This window comes from Notolepis coatsorum, assembly GCF_963971535.1.
Source record: "Notolepis coatsorum genome assembly, chromosome: 17".
Lineage (NCBI taxonomy): Eukaryota > Metazoa > Chordata > Actinopteri > Aulopiformes > Paralepididae > Notolepis > Notolepis coatsorum.
In genome coordinates this window covers 78,393,238-78,417,742 of record NC_140181.1, presented here as the reverse complement: position 1 = coordinate 78,417,742, position 24,505 = coordinate 78,393,238, and the positions used below count along the sequence as shown (strand labels likewise).

At 45.0% G+C, this 24,505-nt stretch overlaps 1 protein-coding gene across 1 annotated transcript in view; it reads right to left on the bottom strand.

Annotated features, from left to right (window-relative positions):
- impdh2 (IMP (inosine 5'-monophosphate) dehydrogenase 2) overlaps nt 1-24,505 on the bottom strand; it is a 67,969-nt gene that overhangs the window by 24,233 nt on the left and 19,231 nt on the right. Inside the window, exons 3-8 of the mRNA XM_084332717.1 lie at nt 23,197-23,298; nt 21,516-21,590; nt 19,252-19,458; nt 18,434-18,521; nt 18,049-18,248; nt 697-787 (exon numbers count right to left, since the gene is read on the bottom strand). Of these exons, the coding sequence (XP_084188843.1) occupies nt 697-787; nt 18,049-18,248; nt 18,434-18,521; nt 19,252-19,458; nt 21,516-21,590; nt 23,197-23,298 (763 nt within the window). The remainder of the gene's footprint in view (nt 1-696; nt 788-18,048; nt 18,249-18,433; nt 18,522-19,251; nt 19,459-21,515; nt 21,591-23,196; nt 23,299-24,505) is intronic.

Sequence of the window (24,505 nt, the reverse complement as noted above, 5' to 3'; positions counted from 1 at the left end):
GTAGTCATGTGTTATAAGAATTGGAGCATGCCTAGGGGGGTCTAATGACCCTCGGCTGCGCCTCGGTCCTAACAACCACCCCTAGGCATGCTCTAATTCTTATAACACACTCCTGTGAGTGATGTAATGCTTAAGTATTTCCCTTTGATGCATTCGATCAAGTTGGCCATTTCGCTAATAACCGTCTTCTTCAAAAAGGTGTTTGTGAACCGTATCCCAAGACCAGTCATTCAAGAAATTCAACCCGAGTCTCTCTCTGCTCCCTGCTCTCCTCTGTGCTCTCTGCTCTCCTCTGCACTATCTGCTCTCCTCTCTCTGCTCTCTTCTGCCTCTGCTCTCTTCTCTCTGCTCCCTCTTCTCTCCTCTGCTCTCTTCTCTCTCTCTGCACTCTTCTGCTCTGCTCTCCTCTGCTCTCTCTGCTCTCCTCTCTTCTCTCCTCTCCGCTCTCCGCTCTCTGCTCCCTCTGCACTCTTCTCTCCTCTGCGCTCTCTGCTCTCCTCTGCACTCTTGTGCTCTCCTCTCCTCTGCTCTCTCTGCACTCTGCTCTCCTCTGCGCTCTATGCTCTTCTCTCCTCTGCTCTCTCTGCACTCTTCTGCTCTCCTCTCCTCTGCGCTCTCTGCTCTCTTTTGCTCTCTTCTGCACTCTTCTGCACTCCTCTCTCTCCTCTCTCTGCTCCCTCTCCTCTCCTCTCTCACCGTTTCCTCCGATGACCTGTAGTTGTGGGTATTTCTCTTTGATGTACTTGATCATGTTGATCTGGAAGATGGAGTTGCCCTGAGAGGAATCCTGCAGAGACGAAAGACCAAATGGAATCAGAGAGGAACAAGAGGATCCGCTTGAATCTTTCATGTGAATTTGACTTGTTAAAAACTCTCCTCTGACCAGTACATTTAAATAACATAGGAAATCAATGTCCGGGGGTGGCACCAACACTAATACCAGTTTAAAAGGCACTACAGATAACATTCAGCCACTAGATGGCACACTAACATACACCTTGCTAATTTATACCTTGCATTGTATACTTTGTATTAGGGCTGGACGGTATGGTCTAAAATGTATATCACAGTATAATTTGAAGCATAGACGGTAATGGTATATATCACGGTATATTAACTTATCTTAAAATGTCTATATAAATGCTTCTGAAGGGGTAAAACACTGGTATGGCAGCTATTACTGTACTCTTGTATTACTAGGACATATTTCACATAGTACAGAGGTATTTTAATAACATTTATTGTGCAAAACTACAATAGAAAAATGCAAAACCTTTTCTCAAGTGTCTGCGGGCAGGTAATGCGTATCTTGGATCCAGTGCTTTGACCATGTCTTTAAAGCCCTTTCTATCGACAGTTCGAAAAGGAACCATGTCCTTACACAAGTAAACAGTGACAGCGTTTGTTATGTCGGTCCACCGCTGGATTTTTTTGTCGTTGTTAACTTAAAACGTAAATAATCAAAAATAATCAAATGATTCTGTTACAGCTGCTGAGCTATACTATAGCTAATGTCCATCAATATCTTCCTTTTTAATGAAATAGGTTCAAGAATCGAATCAGGATTGTTAGCAGAGAGAGAGAGGGATGGGGGAGACAGAGTGAGAGAGAGGGGGATGGGGGAGACAAGACGCAGGGCGGAAGAGCTACTAGTTTGCTTCTAGAATTGACGGTCTGCTCTGTTCCGTGTCTATCAGGGCTCTACGCTAACCTTTTTCCCAAGGAGCACATGTGCTCCTAAATGAAAAAGTTTAGGAGCACACAAAGAAATTTAGGAGCACACAAAAATATTTAGGAGCACAGTGAAAATATTTCAAGTAACAGAGTTTTTTTTATTTTTTATAAATGTATATTTGTACTGTGCGTGCATGTGCAAACGGGAACGGGACACACATCTGTGCAATAGCACATACCACCAAAGTCACTGGCCCACTGTGTGCGTGTGTGTATCTGCGTGTGCAAACGGGAATGGGCCACAGACATTTGAACTATTAAGTGATTAATGCCTACTGTGGCAAAGTTGTAGCTAACAACTAGGCCTAATAAAAAAGGCAGTGACATTAAACAAAAAGGAGACACTGGCATTACCACCAGGGCCATCAGTAGAGGGGACTGTAAGGTGCCTTTTCGGTATACTACCTTTGCTAAAACTGTGTTCTCTGTTAAAGGTGGTAACTACTGGAATAGCCTACCAGTTGTGATTAGAGAGTGCCCCACATACTCCCATGTTCAAGACCCATCTTAAACTGCATCTTAAGGCAAACCAGAACTGTGATAATTTTTAATCTGATTTAGTTTATGTAACTTGTTTCTTGTTTTTATTGTTGTTTTTATCATCGATTGTCACCATGCTTTACCCTAAGCAGGCTATTTATTTATTGAAAGAGTTTTGCTGTCTCCTGGTGTAAATTAGCTAGCTAGATAGCTCTTGCTACAACCCTGCATGTTTACATTTTGTATTTTGTACTTGATGTTCATTAACATGTGCTGTCCCTATCAAATAAACTATCAAATCAAACTACTGCTACAAAAGTAACAGTCACTTAACTTTAGCTTTTGCCCCTTTTATGCATACAATGCCTATGTTTTGGCTAGTGTTGCTCTTCTAGAAAAATAATCCTTTCAGGGTTGCCTATTGAAATACTGTACACCCCCAGTACAGAAACATTGTTTATGAGTTTGCGTGTCAGGAAGACCATTGATTGACAGTCGATTCTGCCAATTACATCACACCGCTTTCACCCACATCTGCTGTTGATAACGCTAGCCAAGTTAGCGCACACACACATACACAGTGGGCCAGTGACTTTGGTGTAGGGGTGTAACAATGCATCACAATGCATCGATCCTAAGGAGAAAATTCAACTGCATCGATTTGAAAATGTTAGAAACGATTATCGCAATTTTAATTTGTACACAGTGTTATGTTATCGTCATGTCCGTTACAGCCAACACAACGACATACGCTACTGCATCAACGTTATGATTAACAAAGCAAGGCATTCGTTTTGTTGCATTAACGTTGTTACGAAGGATCAGATTAAACCGAATATATATATTTATTTATTGATATATATTGAATAGTATTTGTATATCGTTTGATATCCCTTGTATATTCCTTGTACATATACACGGAATATCCCTTTAGTCCAGCCCATAATAGTTCATTCTCCTATTGGACAACGGACCAGGCGCCAGGGGACCAGCCCCCGGAGCCAAGTTCAAAGTCACCGACACGACATGTCTGTACTTGCCCGGCCCTGCCCAGGGATACGGCGACAGAAATGAGAGTGGCACTATTTGTGCACCGTGCGTATAAATACGGCGCAGGTGAATGTAGAAGACCCTTAGCCCCTTACCTCCGTACCCTTCGTGCACTTAGCATGTTACCGATAAGTTGAAGCCTCACCCACGATACAACGTGCGGTGAAGTATGGCCTGTTTGGCCTCAGAATAGAGCATCGGGACCGCGTGCGAATTAATAACTGAATTGTCAGAGTTTGGCGCTATACCGTCGAGTGCGACATATTTCTATTGAGTCTTTAATAGTCTATTTGTGTATAGTGTATCGTGCGGTTAGAATTCTATAGTGACCAGCATCTCCAACGCTTTCTCGTATTAGCTAGAGTTCTTATCCAGGCTGGGCCGACCGCATGGCGCCTTCACCCGAGGAGACCTAGGCGAGAACCGTGTGGACATGTACACTGGATTAATCTACCCGACGACTACATAGCCTTTGCGGCTGGAATATATTTGCTTTGGTCCTATGATTTATGGAGCGGATAATCGCCGACGCCTGCACGTGTTGGATTTACCCCGAGAGGAGTCAAGTCGAGTCGGCGCTCAGAGAGCCTGAGGCCGCCTAGCTTTCTTCACTGTAGAGCTACAGTCTACCAGAGAACCAAGCTGTATTCGTCTGTGGATCAAGAGACTACTGCACCGGCTTCTGTACCTGAAGTCTCCCTAGTCATCGTTGACCAGACGTCCTACTACCGACAGATCTTCTACCCCCTTGCTGGCTTACAACCAGTGGGAACCCTTTCCAGTATCCTCCGCTATATTACTAGTGTACCATAGATATAATTCCCTAAGATTCAGGTTGTATAATTACCTCCTGCGTAACCAGAGAATGGACATTCGTTATTGATTTGCCTACGCATACTCCTTTGCCTTACAAGTGCATTCAAAGAATAATGTAAAGTATCCTATGTACCTTTTGCTCCATTGATTAATACCTTTGACTGGAACCGATTTCATTGTGGGAAGTGTTCATCATATTCATATATCGTGTACTGTATGGCCAGTAATTAAAGTACATAAAGCGGTAGTGGTTTAATGATACCATACTTATCAATACAGTCAGGGAATTGTACCCCTCAGTTACAATTGGTCCTTCGAGCCGGATAATAACTAGTGTAATATTAATATAGTGGTATTAATATTGAAATGGCCTATGATGAACACTCCACAAAACGGTTCTCCTAAAGTAGATCGCCCGCAGCGTAGACGGCAGACACCTCAGTACTTAGAGGATTACGTTGCCAGTATACTACCTAGCCTTCTACAGACGGTAAACGCGGAAAAAGTAGATAGTAAAATTATGTCCGACCCTATCGCCCAGGTTACCCCGCCAACAGAGGCCCTAGTGGGTTCTAATGTAACTGACCAAGCTCACGGTAGGGACCAGGAGGGAACTGACACGACTTTACCCCCCGCCAAGACCGAAGAAGTAGTACCCGGAGAGCTCCAGGAGAAAGACAACCCTCCAGAGATGGAACTCTGCCCGGTACAAGAAGAGGAGAGCGCCCAGGAGATAGAGCTCCAGGACTCCCCGCAGGAGAACGCATCTCCAACGAGTACTGCCAGGAGCGGATCACCTCAACCAGCGTCTTCCCCCAGCGAGGCGGACAAGATGCTGGCACAGGCGTTCCTCGCCAGCCTAGCAGCCTCAACAGAGCGCGATCGACTCCAAGCACAGACGCTTAGTGAGCGCGAACATTCTTCCATGGAAAGAGAACGCCTCCAAGCGCAGCAACGGAGAGACGAAGATCGTATACGTCTAGAGATTAGACGCCTTCAGACGGAAGAGAATATGGTAAGAGACCACGCCGAAGCCCAGCGCGCCGCCGCCGAAGCCCAGCGCGCCGCTGCCGGTGCCCAAAGAGAAGCAGAGCGCGACATCGCTCTCACCAAGCGAGAAGCAGAGCGCGACATCGCTCTCACCAAGCGCGAAGCCGAGCGCGACCGATTACAAGCGCAGCTAATGGAGCAGCTGATCGCCAGGGCAACACCCCCTCCCTCCACACGGGGTCCCAGGGCCTCGTCAAGACACGGGTCAAGGGCACCCTCCCCTAACCGATTAAGCGACCCTGAGCCCGACCACCAGAGAGAGCCTATACCCCCCTCCGAACTCCTTCCCCGACCGGACCAAGTGAGACCCAGCTACAAGGAAGGAACGGTATACACCGCGGAGAGGCTAAATAGACGACTACAGGATCTAGAGGACCTGACAGAGGAAGAAGAAGAGGGAGAGGAGGAGAGTCGAGCCCGACAGCAGCACAGTACTCCACAGGACCAGGAGGTCCAGTACAGCCCAGGCTCTACCCCCGCGGCTCTGCGCTACAGACCCCCGACTCAATTCACGGGTGAGATTGACGCACGACCAGTCCCGAGGAATAGCACCTGGATACGCGGGCCATGGTACCCTGCCGGTACCAGCCCACCGAGAGGCGTAAGAGGAGACTCGCCTAGGAGGCCTCTCTTCCAACGCTCACCGATGTGCCAGCCATCTACGGCATCATACATTGGCACACCGACGTTTCCAGACTTCACCCATGAGAACAGAGCACAGTACACGGAGCTACGGATGTGCTTAGAGACAATGATGGCTGATGTAGCTGATGAACGCCACAAGTATGCTATCCTATTGAAGCACCTCAAGGTGCCCCGAGCGCACAATATAGCGCTGGCCTATGCCACCTCTACTACCCCATACACAGCGGCTCTAGCAGCACTCGACCAAAGATATGGACGCATATGGGACTACGTAATACAAGAGATAAGGCATATTGACCGCCTACCCCCAGCAACAGACAATCGCTCACTAGACGACCTGTCTATCAAGGTACAATCCCTGGTAGGGATGCTGGGGGCGCAACGAGAAAAGGGTATGCACGAACTATACGCAAACTCTAATGTCGAGAGGATTTTAGAGAAGCTTCCGCCCGCCCGACAAGAGCGCTTCAGGCGGCAAAGAGACCACCGTGATCCTAACGGTCCCGAGCCATCCCTCCTAGACCTAGCCGACTTCCTGGCGAGAGAAGTCAGCAGCCTGCGATTGGATACGTTCGTGCGGAGCACACCAAGCTCCAGAGAGGGACCTAGGAGAGCAAACGATGGCCGAAGATTGGTGACTGTCATGCACCAATCAGAACCAGTACCGAGCAGCAAGAACCACAGTACCCCCTCGATAAAAGAGAAGTGGAAGATGGTGTGCCCGTACTGCGAGAAAGAACACTGGTTGTCACAATGTGACACATTCAAGGAGATGACCGCCGATGAAGTGGGTCAATGGATAAAGTCCAACCGACGCTGTTACCGATGTGCGCGCAGTCACATGGCAGCCGAGTGCCGCTTAAAGAAGAGGTGTAGTCGGTGTGACGGAGCCCACCTAGATGTCCTACACGACAGTAACAGAAGAAAGCCCGCACCCTCAAGCAGCACAAAGGCAAGTGTTATGTACATTGACCCCGCCAGCAGCGGGGGCGCCCGAGTGCTCTTAAAGGTGGTCCGCGTAACACTGAGTTACCAAGACAAGGTCATGGACACTTACGCCGTCCTTGACGACGGGTCAGAGAAGACCCTTCTCCTCGCATCCGCTGCGGCCCAGCTGGGGCTGCGGGGGAGCGAAAACCAGATGACGATTCGGACAATAAGAAGAGATCTAAAGACGATAAAGGGCGAGAATGTCTCCTTCACTATCGCAGCAAGCGGGCAGCCAGAGAGACGGTATAGGATTACTAATGCTTTCACCAGCCAAGAAATAGGCCTGTCGCAGTACACCTACCCCATCGCCAAGCTGATGGATAAATATGTGCACCTGCGTCAACTACCTATCCCGCTCATAGACGGTGCCACCCCGACCCTGCCGATAGGCTCCGACCATGCAGACCTCATAGTCCCGATAGACCGGGTCCACACAGGGCCCAGAGGCTGTCCTGCAGCAGTCGAGACCCGCCTAGGATGGACATTACAAGGCCCCCTCGCTAAGTCTCTTAACCGAACAGCAGCCACTAGCTGCTTCCACTCCAGAGTGACAGAAGAAGACACCACCCTCCTACAGCACGTCGAGAGGCTATGGACACTAGAGACAATGCCCTTTAAGAACGAAAAGAAAGACATTCGTTCCAAGGAAGACATTTACGCCATAGCACTCCTCGAGCAAGGGACAAAGAGAGTCAAAGTCAACGGAGTGATGAGATACGCAACTCCACTCTTGAGGCGAGAGGGTATGCCCACCTTCCACGCCCCAAAAGAAGCGACGGATCATCGCCCACCCCGGTCGGGGGAAATGCTGCATATACGTATTTAAAAATTGTTTTTTTATTAATGGGAAATAATTTCACTACTTCTCCAATTAATACTTTAGATGTTTAAGCATAGCAATGCTCTTTTAAGATCTAAGTTAATGTTCTCTTCCTTTTACTTTTTTTTTTTTTTTTTTCATCCGCTCTCTCTGATTTATTGAGGCTCTCTCTTCAGTTCAATACCTTCATATTATTCATGGGTTACTATAAATTACTATAAATTACAAGTTCATATAAAATGTAAGTGATTAAGGCATGACAATTGAAGCTTATTTTTGGTCTTTATTTTTAGTTTATCTCATTTAAATTTTTATTTATTTATTTTTTACGGGTAAGTGGCCAAGCCACAGTCGACATTCTACTTATGGTAGAATTTAGAGTGTTAGATCCTATGGTATACATAGGAATGTTAAGGATAATTGGATCATTCTGGGATATCCGGTGGTGCAAGGGAGAGAGTCATACGCAAAGGTTGTGTTCATGGAACACAATCCTGTACGACTCTCGGTGGGAGGGAAGGGTAGGGGATTTTTATTTGTATATATGTATGTTTTTAAGCTCGGCTCTCAACGGGACCTCACTAGTGGGATGTATATCTAGTATTGCCTCGCACTCTAGAAGCATTACCAAAAATTACAATGCAACATGTATAGACTATGGCTAGTTTGAATATAATGATATGGAACACCGGGGGAATAAATAACCAACTTAAACGCAAAAGCGTGCTCACACTGATGAAAAAAGAACATGTGGACATTGCTCTGCTAAGCGAAACACACATTCTAGGGAAAGACATAGGTAAATTAGCGGACAACATATACCATAATATCAGTCACTCCTCTATTGGTACGAGAACTCGGGGTGTAGCAATAGTCGTTAAACGTAAGTTGAATATTGTACTAAAGGGAGTATGGTCTGATGTAGAAGGTCGGATAACTATAGCTAAGATTGAACATAAGAACAGGAAAATAGCGTTGATAGCGGTATACGCCCCAAATTTGTACGAAGAAGATTTCTTCACTACACTAACCAATGCAATGTTAGACATTCCCGATTACTCATTTATAATAGGAGCGGATTTTAATGCCATCTGGAACCCAAGGATAGACAAATCTTACCTCGCCTTTTCCAGCGAACAAAAGAATTCATCAAAGGCATTAAAGGATTGGTCAAAGATTACAGGTGTAAAGGACTTATGGCGGTTACTTAATCCCACGACCCGAAAGTACTCTTGTCGATCTGCGAGACATAAGACACTATCCAGAATAGATTATGTCTTTGCATCACAGAGACTATTTGATAATTATGAAGTGGAAATGATACCCAACGCACTATAAGATCACTGTTATTTACTCCTTAAAGGTACATTTGGTATACTATCCTCCCGAGCCCCAAGATGGCGATTTAACTCATTGCTGCTTAACAACAAGGAATTCATTACACAACTCAAAGAAGCTCTTATAGTATTCCAACGGGAGAATGCAAACTCGGTGCAAGACCCCAGAATAATATGGATGTCGGTAAAGGGAATGATCAAAGACTTCACGGATAGCTTTTCCTCAAAAATGCGCAAGAATCAAAACACAAAACTGGATGAGCTGGAAACGCTTTACTCAACGTTATTTAATTCTCTGAAATACAACAACTCAACTCGACTAGAAAATCAAGTTAACGTACTAAAAATAGAGATCAATGACATATACAGACAACAATCGGAAATACAAATACGCAGCACAAGACAACAGCAGTACTCCCATGGTTCCAAACCCAGCCACCTATTAGCCATGCGATTAAGAATTAATGCAACATTTGCAGATATAACTACCATTAGAGCACAACAAGTACTTGTAACAGATCCGGTAAAAATAAACGATACATTCAAAGTATTCTACTCCGATTTATATAAATCAGAAATGACCTTCGATCAAAACAAAATGGACACATTTCTTAATCAAATTATTCTCCCTAAACTTTCAGAGGATGACGCTAAACAGTTAGAAATACCGATCACACTAGAGGAACTCAAGATGGCCATAACCGCAATGAAAAGTGGTAAGGCTCCAGGAAGAGACGGTTTCCCATCAGAAATGTACCTTTCTTGTTGGGACATAATTGGCCCCTTATTACTAAATATGATCTTATACTCAGTCAAGGAGGGGAACTTCCATAAAACCGACAATATTGCACTCATAACAGTCCTCCTTAAAAAAGACAAAGACCCCAACGAGTGCGGTAGTTATAGACCTGTAAGCCTCCTCGGAACAGATATCAAACTGTACTCTAAGGTATTAGCCATCAGATTACAAAAGCATATGACGTCTTTAGTTCACCCGGACCAAACTGGCTTCATAGGAGGCCGCCTGATCACTGAGAACATAAGACGTATACTGCACGTACTTGATGCCGACAAAGAGGACACCATACCTAAGGCGATGCTGTCCCTGGATGCTATGAAGGCCTTTGACAGGCTGGAATGGTCGTATCTGTGGGCAGTGCTAGAAAGGATGGGGTTAGGAAAAGGATTCATCGATATGATTAAAGTATTATACAAAGACCCATCGGCCATGATTATAACAGGCACAATCATCTCTGAAATATTTCCGGTATCACGCTCTGCCAGACAGGGTTGTCCTCTTAGTCCCGGTCTGTTCAATCTATCATTAGAGCCGTTAGCACAATATATAAGACAATCCCAATCCATAGAACCTATCGTAATCAAGGGCACACAACAAAAAATTTGTTTATATGCGGACGATGTAATATTGTTCATGAAAAACCCCAACACCACATTGCCTCATCTGCTCAAGTTGATTGAGGACTTTGGTGATTTATCGGGATTTAAGATAAATTGGCCGAAGTCGGCTTTCCTTCCACTTAACACCCCTGCAAAAAAAGATACAACCCTCCCAGGACAGATACCGATGGTAAAACATTTCAGATGCTTGGGAGTGGAAATATTCCCTACCATAAGACAAACGGTGAAGCACAACTACACAAAAATCCAAAACAAAATCAAAGACGACCTTGATAGATGGGCAAAACTTAAGAACACAGTACAAGCACGGATATCAATAGTTAAGATGGATGTACTACCTAAAATCAACTTCTTCTGTTCAATGCTACCGTTACCCCCTCCAGAGGGTTACTGGAAAAGATTACACTCCTCCACATACAAATTTATTTGGAATAACAAACCACCACGTATAAAAAGATCCACCGCACAGAGAAATAAAGCAGATGGTGGCATGGCATTTCCAGATTTTTTCCTATATTTTAAGGCGTACTCATTAAGTCCATTGACAACATGGTTTGACTCCCAAGCATTAGCATCTTGGAGAAAAATAGAAGAAAACATAGTAGCCCCACATAGACTGAAGGACATAGCATACACTAAACTACCAATCAAGCACTGTGAACGAAAATTTGGCCCCATAATTACTCATGCGATCCGGATATGGCGTGAATCACAAAAAAAAAATCCTAACCCACAAGAATGGCACAATCATACTCCCTTATTCAATAACAATGCTCTCTTAATTGGAAAACGACCTATAAGATTCCCTATATGGGAAGAGCAAGGCATACACTCATTAGGGGATATTTTTAACAAACAGGGTTTTTGTAGTGATAAAGAAATACGCAAAAAATTTAATCTCACCAAGTCCACATGGCTTTTTCACAAACAGTTAGAGCTATGTTTGAAGTCTCACGGTGTTCCATTAGACAGACCAATTGAACACCACAGATACCACAAATTCTTCTACTCAAGAGAGACATCGAGAGGTTTTGTTTCAGAATTTTATCATCAATTACTAACGTCCTCGTATGAAACCCTCCAACTTGACTCTGTCTGGAGGAGGGATATACCAGACCTGGAAAATGACTTTGATTGGCAAGGAGCCTGGGCAAATGTCCGACTTACATCAAGGAACCCGGATCATCAACAAATCAATCTTAACTATATTCACAGGACATACTTGACTCCTATAAGACTGTGCCGAATGGGGCTCAAACAAGATTCCAAATGCACCCAATGTACAAATGGGGACGAAGGGACATTTATGCACATGTATTGGGACTGCTCACCAGTTAAGGCATTCTGGAAAGATGTGACCCAACAAATATCAAAACTCGTATCTTGGAATATACCTGTACACCCCTCGGTATTGCTGTTGAATGATGTTTTTGAGTTTGCAGTGAATCCACAGCTAAAGAGATTGGTTTTATCGGGTATCACAGTAGCCAAAAAGCTGATCGCATCACGCTGGTTTCAACCGGAAAAAATGTGCCGTAAAGTTTGGTTTCTGACATATCTCGATGTAATTTACCATGAAATATCTACAGCAAGAATTCTGGGTCTCAATGAATCCAAAATGTCAATGTGGTTAGAAGTGGTGGAGAGAATAAAAGCTAGCTTATAATGGTAGTGTCTGGTTAGGTGCGAGGGATAGTGGAGGTACTTCTCAAGGTGGGGTCCGGGAGGGGGGGGTTCGAGCTGAGCATATGTATGTAGGTTTTTTTTTTAGATAACAGGTATTATGGGTATATCTTATATAAAACAACTAACCAAAAGGTGATCCCATTGGATGTGCCCTGACAATTAATGCTTGTATATCTTATCGTGTGTTGTCATGTTTGTTTATATGTTTGTTTAAAAAAGAATAAAAAAATAAAATAAAAAAAAAAAAAAAAAGAAGCGACGGAGCGGTATCTATTGAACACAGAGCGGCGCCTAGCCAGAGACCCCGCTCAAGAGACTGTGTACCGCGCTGAGATTAACAAGCTAATCACAGCGGGACACATAAAGAAAATTGACATTAAAGAGGCCGATCAGACGATCGAATCATGGTACGTGCCGCACCATAAAGTCCACCACAACGGCAAGGATCGTATTGTGTTCAACTGCAGCTACCAGATCGGATCACAAAATCTGAATAAAGAGCTCTTGCCCGGCCCAACACTCGGCCCCTCCCTACTAGGCGTGTTACTACGTTTCCGCCAGGACAAGGTGGCCATCAGCGGCGACATCAAAGGGATGTTCCTGCAGGTGAGACTAGTGGAGGAGGACAAGCCCCTGCTGCGGTTCCTATGGAGAGAGAGGATCGGGGATGAGCAACCAGCCATCTATCAATGGGAAGTCCTCCCTTTCGGAACCACATGCAGCCCATGCTGTGCTACGTTTGCACTGCAAAAACACGTCGCAGAGGACCCAGCAGCTGATGAAGAGGTCCGAAAAAGTGTAGAAAATAGTTTCTACGTGGACAACTGTCTGCAAAGCGTCTCGACGCCAGAAGAAGCCGAGGCCCTTCTACTCAAGCTCCGCGCCTCCCTGATCAAAGGCGGCTTTGATCTCAGGCAGTGGGCCAGCAGCGACCCGCAAGTATTGCGCAGCCTCTCCCCCGAGGACAAGGCAGCAAGCAGCGAGACCTGGATGGCGACCATCCCAGGAGAAGCCCAAGAAATGACATTAGGACTAGTCTGGCGCTTCAAAACAGACTCGCTCCATTATAAACACACACCCCTGACCAAGGAGCAGGGAAGGTCGACTGCACTACCGACCACCAGACGGAGTGTATACAGAACACTCGCCAGACAATATGACCCGTTGGGATGTATTCTACCTTACACCACCAGGGCAAAGATGATTGTAAGAGCATTATGGGACAAGGACCAGGGCTGGGACGACCCCATACCCGAACACCTTGCATCCACATGGAGAGAGTGGGAGACGGAACTCAGCTCACTCCCAGGTGTTAACATACGCCGCAGCTACTTCCCACCCACAGTGAGGCCGGAGACGTGCCAGATGGACCTGCACGTCTTCAGCGACGCCTCCGAAGTAGCCTACGGCTCGGTGGCCTACTTGCGTGCCCGAGAGGAGGGAGGAGAAATACATACTGCTTTCATCCTGGCTCGCTCAAGAATAGCCCCACGAAAGCAACAATCTATCCCGCGTCTAGAGCTCTGCGCAGCCCTAGCAGGAGCGCACCTCGCCACGTTAATCCAACGTGAACTCACCATTCCGGTGCAAAGAACAATCTTGTGGTCAGACTCCACGACAGTACTCGCATGGATCCGGTCTGATTCGTGCAGATACAAGGTCTTCGTGGGGGTCAGAGTCACAGAGATTCAAGAGTTAACAGAAGTAGCAAGCTGGAGGTATGTGGACACAAAACACAACCCAGCTGACGTCATCACCCGGGGAATGTCCCTGGATGACCTCACCTGTCACAACCCATACAGTGACGGACCAGAGTTTCTCAAGCTCCCGGAAGAAGAGTGGCCTACACCCACCCCACGGGAGGCGAGTAAAGAGGAGGCCGAAAACAAGAAATCTGTGTTCTGTGGATTGAACACACTCGTCTCCACAGACCCCGACATAGACGATTGCCTCACCCTAGAGAGTGCGCAGCTAAAGACATTTCTGTGGCACCACCCAGAGGTTCAGCCCACTACTGACATTTCAGCAGCTGACTACGAAGAAGCAGAACTTCTTCTACTACAACGAGCCCAGAGAGACTCGTTCCCCGATGAGCTAGACTGTCTACAGGGAGCAAAGCCCGTCCCATCAGACAGCAGACTGCTCCACCTAGCACCCGAGAGCGACGCCCATAGTCTCATCAGAGTGGGTGGTCGTCTGCGGAGAGCCCCAGACTTACCGGATGACGTCAAGTACCCGATAGTCTTGAACAGCCGACACAAGGTCACAGAGCTGATCATAAAGAAATACGACGAGGATGTGCACCACGCAGGGGCAGAGAGAGTCTTCGCGGAGATCAGACGTCGTTATTGGATACTGCAAGGGAGAGAAGCAGTGCGGCGCTTCCAGCGAACCTGTCTAGACTGTCGTAAGTGGCGAGCGCAGCCCAGTATACCCCGGATGGCTGACCTACCTCCCTGTCGCCTCCGACTCGGCGACAAGCCTTTTCACTCCACCGGTATGGACTGTTTCGGCCCGCTGTATATAAAGAAAGGAAGAGGAACCGAGAAGCGGTGGGGTATTGTATTCAAATGCATGACCACCCGAGCGATACATATAGAACTCCTTCCAACCATGAGCACAGACTCATTCCTTATGGCCTTCCGAAGATTCACATTGCGGAAAGGCAAACCGTCTATATTGTTGTCTGATCACGGGACAAACTTCAAAGGCGGAGAAAGAGAGCTGAGAGAGAGCTTCCAAGCTATGGGCCCAGAACTTAAGACCCACCTCGCTCCATCCCAGATTGACTTCCAGTTTAATCCCCCGAACGCACCTCACTTCGGTGGAACTTGGGAACGAGAAGTACGTTCAATAAAGACAGCCCTGTACGCCGTGCTTGGGGCCCAGACCGTGGCGGAAGAAGTCCTAATGACAGTCCTCACGGAGATCGAGGGAGTATTGAACTCAAAGCCCCTCGGTTACGTCTCAAGTGATGTAGCAGATGTCGACCCAGTCACCCCCAACACACTCTTGATGGGGCGGCTGGACCCCGCGCTACCCCAGACAATGTACAGGCCTGAAGAAGCGAACGGCCGAAGAATGTGGAGGTACAGTCAAGTATTGGCTGACAAGTTTTGGAACAGCTTCCTACTCCACTACCTACCGTCTCTACAGACCCGACAGAAATGGGTAAAAGAGAGAGACAATTTGACAGAAGGAATAGTCGTCATGATTATCGACCAGTCACTACCCCGAGCTATGTGGCCGGCTGGCCGCGTAAGCAAAGTGATCACCGGTGCCGACGGAAAGGTCCGAGCAGCTGAAGTGCTCGTCCAAGGGCGGACCTACACCCGACCCGTGGCGAGGCTAATAGAACTGCCAAGGCTCCCCGATACTATCGATGACGACCATGACCCCATGACTTTGTGAACTGACTGACCCTCACAACAGACATTGAGTAGAGGACAGTGCGGTTAATCTGTCTCTGCTTAGCTAATTAGGTGGGACTAATTAGGGGGCGGCTGTTACGAAGGATCAGATTAAACCGAATATATATATTTATTTATTGATATATATTGAATAGTATTTGTATATCGTTTGATATCCCTTGTATATTCCTTGTACATATACACGGAATATCCCTTTAGTCCAGCCCATAATAGTTCATTCTCCTATTGGACAACGGACCAGGCGCCAGGGGACCAGCCCCCGGAGCCAAGTTCAAAGTCACCGACACGACATGTCTGTACTTGCCCGGCCCTGCCCAGGGATACGGCGACAGAAATGAGAGTGGCACTATTTGTGCACCGTGCGTATAAATACGGCGCAGGTGAATGTAGAAGACCCTTAGCCCCTTACCTCCGTACCCTTCGTGCACTTAGCATGTTACCGATAAGTTGAAGCCTCACCCACGATACAACGTGCAGTGAAGTATGGCCTGTTTGGCCTCAGAATAGAGCATCGGGACCGCGTGCGAATTAATAACTGAATTGTCAGAGTTTGGCGCTATACCGTCGAGTGCGACATATTTCTATTGAGTCTTTAATAGTCTATTTGTGTATAGTGTATCGTGCGGTTAGAATTCTATAGTGACCAGCATCTCCAACGCTTTCTCGTATTAGCTAGAGTTCTTATCCAGGCTGGGCCGACCGCATGGCGCCTTCACCCGAGGAGACCTAGGCGAGAACCGTGTGGACATGTACACTGGATTAATCTACCCGACGACTACATAGCCTTTGCGGCTGGAATATATTTGCTTTGGTCCTATGATTTATGGAGCGGATAATCGCCGACGCCTGCACGTGTTGGATTTACCCCGAGAGGAGTCAAGTCGAGTCGGCGCTCAGAGAGCCTGAGGCCGCCTAGCTTTCTTCACTGTAGAGCTACAGTCTACCAGAGAACCAAGCTGTATTCGTCTGTGGATCAAGAGACTACTGCACCGGCTTCTGTACCTGAAGTCTCCCTAGTCATCGTTGACCAGACGTCCTACTACCGACAGATCTTCTACCCCCTTGCTGGCTTACAACCAGTGGGAACCCTTTCCAGTATCCTCCGCTATATTACTAGTGTACCATAGATATAATTCCCTAAGATTCAGGTTGTATAATTACCTCCTGCGTAACCAGAGAATGGACATTCGTTATTGATTTGCCTACGCATACTCCTTTGCCTTACAAGTGCATTCAAAGAATAATGTAAAGTATCCTATGTACCTTTTGCTCCATTAAATACTTGATTAATACCTTTGACTGGAACCGATTTCATTGTGGGAAGTGTTCATCATATTCATATATCGTGTACTGTATGGCCAGTAATTAAAGTACATAAAGCGGTAGTGGTTTAATGATACCATACTTATCAATACAGTCAGGGAATTGTACCCCTCAGTTACAAACGTTATATTACTATTGCTATCGATAAATCTAGGTGTAAGTAAGTAAGTAAGTAAGTATTTATAAAGCACCTTTCATACATGTCATGTAGCTCAAAGTGCTGTACACAATTATAGGCATATATAACGATAAAAGCAATAAAGTCACAGTGATCAGTTAAGATCAATGTTTAAAAAAAAATATAATAATAATAATAATAATAGTAACGTAAAAATGAAAATAACGTAAAAACAGTCATTTGCTTACCAGTTTGGGAGAACAGGTCCGCACACAGGTGTTCTAAAATCTATTGCTATTGGTAAGACTAGAATAAGTTACTGTCTCGGAAAACTCTCACATATCGCAATGGCGGACTTTCAGGAAGTAAAAAAGCGAATGAGAGCTTCCGATTGGTAATTTCCTTTATTTCTCGATGTGAAAATTGTGGCCGATATTTACCGATGTCGATATCTCTGTATAGAAAACACTTTATGATAATCAAATAGAGCTATTTTCGAAAACGCATTTTCTTTTTTACTTTTGTAACTTATTTTCAGAAATGACTATTTAAGACCAAAACATGTAAAAAATAAAAATAAATAATAATAATAATAATATATATATTTATTACATGGCGTTTGACCTGTCCATACTGGACCAGCGAGTTTCCAGCATTATCGGGACGATGGGGTGGAAGGCATTCCGCGCACCACATACTCCTTGTCGGTCAATTATTTTGCGACAATGACCTCGTAGCTATACATTATCCCTTACATATTTAATATCGGCCCTATCTTGATATCGGACCGATACCGATGTGTAAAAAAACTGCCATATCGGCCGATATTATATCGGCGGCCGTAATATCGTGCATCACTAGGTGCATTCATGTGGGGAAAGGAGAAGTAGGGAAACTACACAAGTGCAACATGTAAACAACAAAGTTAATTTTGGACCGACAAATAAAAAATTAAAAAAAGATAAATTAACGAATCAAAAATATTTTGGGGGGAAAAGCAATACTTTTATTCCATGCCTTTCTAAAAGCTCTGTGGATGAATAATAGATTTAAAAAAAAGAAAAAGAAAAATCAAATAAAAGATTACCGTACTCTACATAAAGATTTCATCTATAGCAACTTCAACCAGTATGAAACCAGTGGACTTACCAGTACGACCACGTCCACGCCACTCTGCACCAGCAGGTCGAGGCGGTATTTGTCGTCGTTGTGCGTGCCGATGGCCGCGCCACACAGCAGCTGTTTGCGGGCGTCTTTGGAGGCCAGAGGGAAGTCCCTGTTCTTCTTCAGGTCTGTGCGAGCGATGATGGACACCAGAGAACCCTCCTCGTTCACGATGGGAAGCTTACCTGTAGATAGATAGATAGAGATAGAGATAGAGATAGAGATAGAGAGAGAGAGACAGAAAGGAGATGAGTAAGGAGATGAGTATGTTTATATATATATTTAAAGAAATAATGAAAAAAAGAATACAGCACACAAATACCACATTCTCAACCGTGTTTGAGGTGAAACCCCTCCTTCCCTTCCTCACCTTTCTTACTCCTCTGAAGGATCTCATTTGCTTCTTTGAGTGTCACTCCAGCTGGGGCAACCACTAGATCCTCAAGCATCGTCATCACCTGGTAGGTGGTCGGGACAATGGGGAGAGGATATTAACAAGATCCATTTCCTAGCTTTGCGTGTGAATTTGTTTCTTCCGATTTCAATATCTCAGAAACCTAAGACACTGCAGCAGCAAGTCCTATTTGGATAGACTGAAAGGAGAAATCCAAAGAGATCAAAGCTAGAGCGAGCACTTCCTATCTACACACAGTACAGCCAAAGAGATCAAAGCTAGAGTGAACACTTCCTATCTACACACAGTACAGCCAAAGAGATCAAAGCTAGAGCGAACACTTCCTATCTCATCTACACAGTACAGCCAAATATATTAAAGCTAGAGTGAGCACTTCCCATCTACACATAGTACAAAGTGTTCCCACAGCCACAGAGAGGCAAATTCAGTTTTCTACCCAGAAGACAACACTGCTTCTTCCTCATTTGAGATTCATTGGTGGATGGAAAACAGAATCTTTCCGCATTACTGCCAGTGGTAAGAGTGATGTGTATCAGTAACCTCATTGCAGAATAAATCAGAGCCTCTAGCTGGCGGTATACACAGGAGAACAGTCAATGTCCCCTGCACATGTAGAAGAAGATCATCGGACTCGAACAGCATCGGCCCACGGGGAACAGAATTTGTCAGAAGTGCTCACGCTATATACATCTCTATGGGCGACTCACAAATGCATCTTATAAATGTGGACCGTCCCTTTAAGAAAAAACTAGCCTCTTCTAAAGCCCGCCCACCTGGCTGAGTGGCAGGCCGTGCTCGTCCTCCTTCAGGAAGTCGATGTCTCTGGAGGAGATGATGCCGACCAGCTTGCCTCCCATGTGGCCGCTGTCTGTGATGGGGATGCCGCAGAAGCCGTGGCGAGCCTTGGCCTGGAACACGTCCTGCACGCGGTCAGTGGGGCTCATCACCACGGGGTCAGTGATGAAGCCCTGCTCGTAGCGCTGTCGGGGAGGGAGGGGGGAGGGGGAGGGGAGGGGATCTATCAGGCTCTATTCAAATCTACTGCAGACTCAACACTACCGACCAAGCACAACACAACATTGGCTTCTCGGGTTACACAAGGTTCACAACACTTTTTCCCAAATGAAGAAATCTGTGACTATTTCATGATCAATGACCACCGACACTATGCGTTAATGTTCAAATGTTACATTATTTATTTGGGAGAGATTATTTGAATGTCCCAGGTCTCGTTTAGGCAAGTGGCCACTATGACTATAGAGACTAATTGGTCTGTAATCAGAAAAGCAGTTATTATAGTTTTTATTCCATTACAAAGGTTACTAGATCCATCTGCAGCCAAACCTGACACTACAGACTTCACTGGCTGAAAAAAAAGTTTTTGAACAAATGTCAATGACATTTCTAAAACGTTCTGAACATGTATCATTTTCCATAAACCTCCCCAGGCCTGGGAAATAAGAAATAACATTTTAAAATTCCACCACGACTATTCAAGACATTTATATTTGTATTTATTTGTTTATTTGTCAGGCACAATTCAAAAGAAAACATTGTAGCAAGTTACAATAACACAATGCAGATGCATTGCATATAGGATTTCTAGCCAAGGCAAATTTGCAACCCCTGTCCCTGGTTAGGCTTTTCTACTTAAAAGATGTCATTAAATATCATCATTACCAAAAATACATTAGTTAAAATGAGTACATAATTAATAGTGGTACTCATACAATAATTACATCATATTACAGTCCTTCTACATGTGTTCAGTTCGTGTGTTCCCTGCTTCATGGCAGTATATGTGTATTTGCATATGTTTACATATCGAGCGCCATTTTGTCAAATGTCCTGTGTCACCGGTAATGTCATGAGTTTATTAGTCATGGGAAATTGCACATCACCACGGCGACCCTACTGTGACAGAAGAAGGAGAAGGAAAGACAGGAGTAATTTTCTTCTTCTCTAACAGGTAGAAACGTCCCAATCGGATTCGGAGCCGAACACAGCATATCTTAATTGATTGGTATTAGCTATATTAAAGCCTGCTCAAATCCTGCAAGCCTTTTTTCTTCAAATATAAATTAAAACCATTATGGGAAAGCTGCTGTGATGTAGGCTATTGTCTTTTCTTTAAGCAGAGCTATTCAATTACCAAGCGTATCTTGCCTACAGGGGATTTTTTTTTTAATCACTTTAAATGTACTTGAAGTGTGCATTGTGCAGCTGTATTATCTAGGACAATACGAATACTCCGGGTCGGCAGATACAAATACTTGATGGGGACAAGCGTCCCTACTGACAGGTTCACTACAGAGACACTGACAGCAGCGGGGAGAAAACCCCAGGGAGACAGACTGTCAAACAAACAGAGAAGACACAACATGAAAACCAAAGACAAGGAAAGAGAATCCAGAAATGAAAAGAAACAGGAAGATGGAGACATGCATAATGGATGAAACCTGTTACAAACTAGAAGATAGAGAGAGAGCATTCAGAATGATTAAAGAGAGCATTCAGAATAATGAAAGAGAAGATGGAGAGAAAGAGCATTCAGAATGATAAAAGGAGAGAAAGTATTCAGAATATTGAAATAATATGTAGAGCATTCAGAATGATGAAAGAGAAGAGAGCATTCAGGATGACGAAAGAGCATTCAGAATAATGAAATATATAGAGCATTCAGAATGATGAAATATATAGAGCATTCAGAATGATGAAAGAGAAGAGAGCATTCAGCATGATGAAAGAGAAAAGAGAGAAAGAGCATTCAGAATAACGAAAGATAATATATAGAGAGCATTCAGAATGATGAAATGAGCAACAAAAAAGGGAGTAAAGGATTACAGAAGAATAGCGGACAGAGGGGTCTGAAGGGAAAGAGCGACGTGAGGGTGGAGAGAGATAAAGAGAGAGAAAGAATGATGGAACGGATGGGAGGAGAGATCGAAGAGAAGAAAATAAACATTGACGGACAGGTGGAGGAGGGGAGGGACGGACGGACGGACGGACAGAAACGGAGCGGTGAGGATTGTCTCACCTTGACCTTGCGGACTTCGTTGGCCTGGAACTCTGGCGTACAGTTGTGATGGATGAAGCCGATGCCTCCCGTTAGCTGAGAGGACACACAATGTTAGTTAGTTGTGTGTGTGTGTGTGTGTGTGTCAACCTGCTCTGCCGTTGACACCATGGGCTAATTAAATTTTATTAGAATTCTCCACATACTTAACCCTTTGACTGCCACACGACAGAAGGTTAACCCCGGTCGCCGTCGGTTGTGTGATAGTAAAGGGTTAACCTCCTGCCGTGTGGCAGTCAAAGGGTTAACCGGCTGTCGTGTGGCAGTGAAAGGGTTAACCTTCTGTTTGTTGTCGCAGTGAAAGAGTTAACTGTTTTGGTAGTGCGGCAGTGAAAGGGTTAAGTATTATCTACGTTCTGAGCTAAACGAGAATCACGTTTTAAAGGATGAACAGTTAGGGCGCCCCAGTGGCGAACTACATAACTCGCTGAGTCGCGGCACGGCCGACCCGGGTTCGATTCCCGGACCCGTCGTTATTTGCCGAATGTCTTCCCCCCAATCTGTCTCCCGTTCCTCCTCTCTCTCTCTCTACTGGACTGCCCAGTAGTAAAAAACGATAAACACTAAAAAAATAAAATCTTAAAAAAAAATAAAAAAAAATATTATTTTATTTTATTATTTTATTTTATATAAGGAAGTTGCATTGTTAGTAGTCCACACACACACACACACATGTGCATTCAGTTAAGTCGGAATATGACTGTAATACAAACAGTTCAGTTTGTCAGGTACATGCAACACAGATTACAGTGTTTACATCCGTCTGCTTGAGAAAATACGATGTTCTGCAATAGAAATTATTGAAGTGAGATGAACAGTTATTTTTAAATGTGTGATCTAAAGATAAACAAAGGGTTTTAAAAGTGTTATATTTATCTTCTCTTATAGTACCAGAGAGAAGCTGAGGAGAATCAACCAGCAACAAAAGCTAAATGTATAATTTTTTTTTTTAACATTTTAAGATTGAACCTTTTTCCCTGTGGTATCGAAAATGGTATCGAATATCGATACTTTTCAAGGTATCGTATCGAAGTTCAAAATTCCAGTATCGTGACAACACTATTGTAGACAGGAAGTGATGCCAACTTTACAGTTGAGTTGACCAACGTTGCTATATAAACAGGCTTTCCAACGGTATAAAATGTATTGCCTAGAAGCATTGTTACAAGTTCAAGTTTCAAGTTTCTTTATTAGTTGTCATACAGAAGTACAGAATACTTTTATACAAAATGCGTCTTTCTGTTACGCTCCAGAGACTGTGCTAGACAAAAATAGATAAATATAAAATAAAATAAGTATAGCAAGTAAAAAATAGAAGTCACGTACGTAGACACAAGTGTTCAGTATATACATATGTACAATGTTCAATGCAGAGTAGAAGTAACGGAGTTACCATACAATATACAATATACTAATATACTATATAGTGCAAAGCAGACTGACGGTCATACACATTTAATGCACCAACAGTTGGTACAAATAAAACTCTTAAAACTATAAAAATTAACAAAAGTAAGCACAGTCTCGACGGAGCTAACAGAACGGCGGCCTCTGAGGCAGTGTCCATGGTCATATTGTGTGTGTGTGTGTGTGTGTGTGTGTGTGTGTGTGTGTGTGTGTGTGTGTGTGTGTTTTAACTCACTGCCATAGCGATAGCCATGTTGGATTCTGAGACGGTGTCCATGGGAGAAGAGACGAAGGGAGTTTTCATGGTGATTTGTTTGGTGAGGGCTGAGGTCAGGTCCTGGTGGGGGGAGAACACACACAATGATGCTCGTCAGCACTTTCTGTCTCTCGACAGGGGGCTCCATTTGTTCACCAACCCAAATCCTACATCTGATCAGTCATGAACCCTGCAGCATCACCAAAGACTTCAGTGTTAAAGGCCAACTTGCATGTTGTATTTTTGTTCAATAAACAATGTGGACTAGGCCAACAGTGACTTTCATGAAGAAGGAAACATTTTTTATTGAAATTGACCCAGTTTTAGCGTTTTTATCAAACATTTTGTCTGCCCAACACAATCACCACGCACGTGGATATTTTAATCAATGGTTCATAACGTGCACGACGTGTAATCGAAATGATGTCGTCACAACAGGTGCAGGGCACCAGGGGGCTCTGAGAGTCACACACAGCTAGTGGCAGGCACTGCAGGCAGAGAGCCTTGCTACTACTAGCCGAATGAAAATGTATCTGTTTCACCTAACAACACTATTGCTCCGTGATCATAGCCATCAATCTCTAAAGCTAACCACTATTTGTAAAAGCCACAACCACGTTACCATATTTGTAATAATGTAAATCATTGTGTCGTTGTACATATTGTGTATACACCGTTAGAAGCTAACATAGCTTAGCTTGGTAGCTATTGTGCTAACAACATATCCCGACGTCCGGCTCGCTGGCCGGCATGAACGCCCGACCCAAAATGGTTCTCTCCTCTCTGTACACCCCCGTCCCCACGGGTACCCTGCCGGGGAGCCCATGGACGCGACAACGGCGGCAGCCGTAGGGTGCTCGAGCCCGTAACGCTAGTGGTACACGATAGCTATGAGCTAACTAACGCTACAGGCTCAAACACCCTACGGCCGCCGCTGTTGTCGCGTTCACAAGCTCCCCGGCAGGACACCCGCGAGGACGGGGGCACACAAAGAGGAGAGAACCACCCCAAATCGGGCACTCATGCCGGCCGACAAGCCGGACGCCGCGGCACGTTGTTAGCACAATAGTAGCCCACTGTGATGCACCGAGTGGGCCACCATTGATCAACATGCAGCGACGTGTAGCTTGCATGATGCGTGTGCAGTGCTTTGCCACACAGGTCTGAGAAGAGGACCTGCACATGATTTTACTCGTTCCCCAAACTCCTCTACATGCCCCGATCTAAAATGGTTCACGACAGTAGACATAATGCTAACGTTAGCCAGCGCCATATATCGAGTAGTACT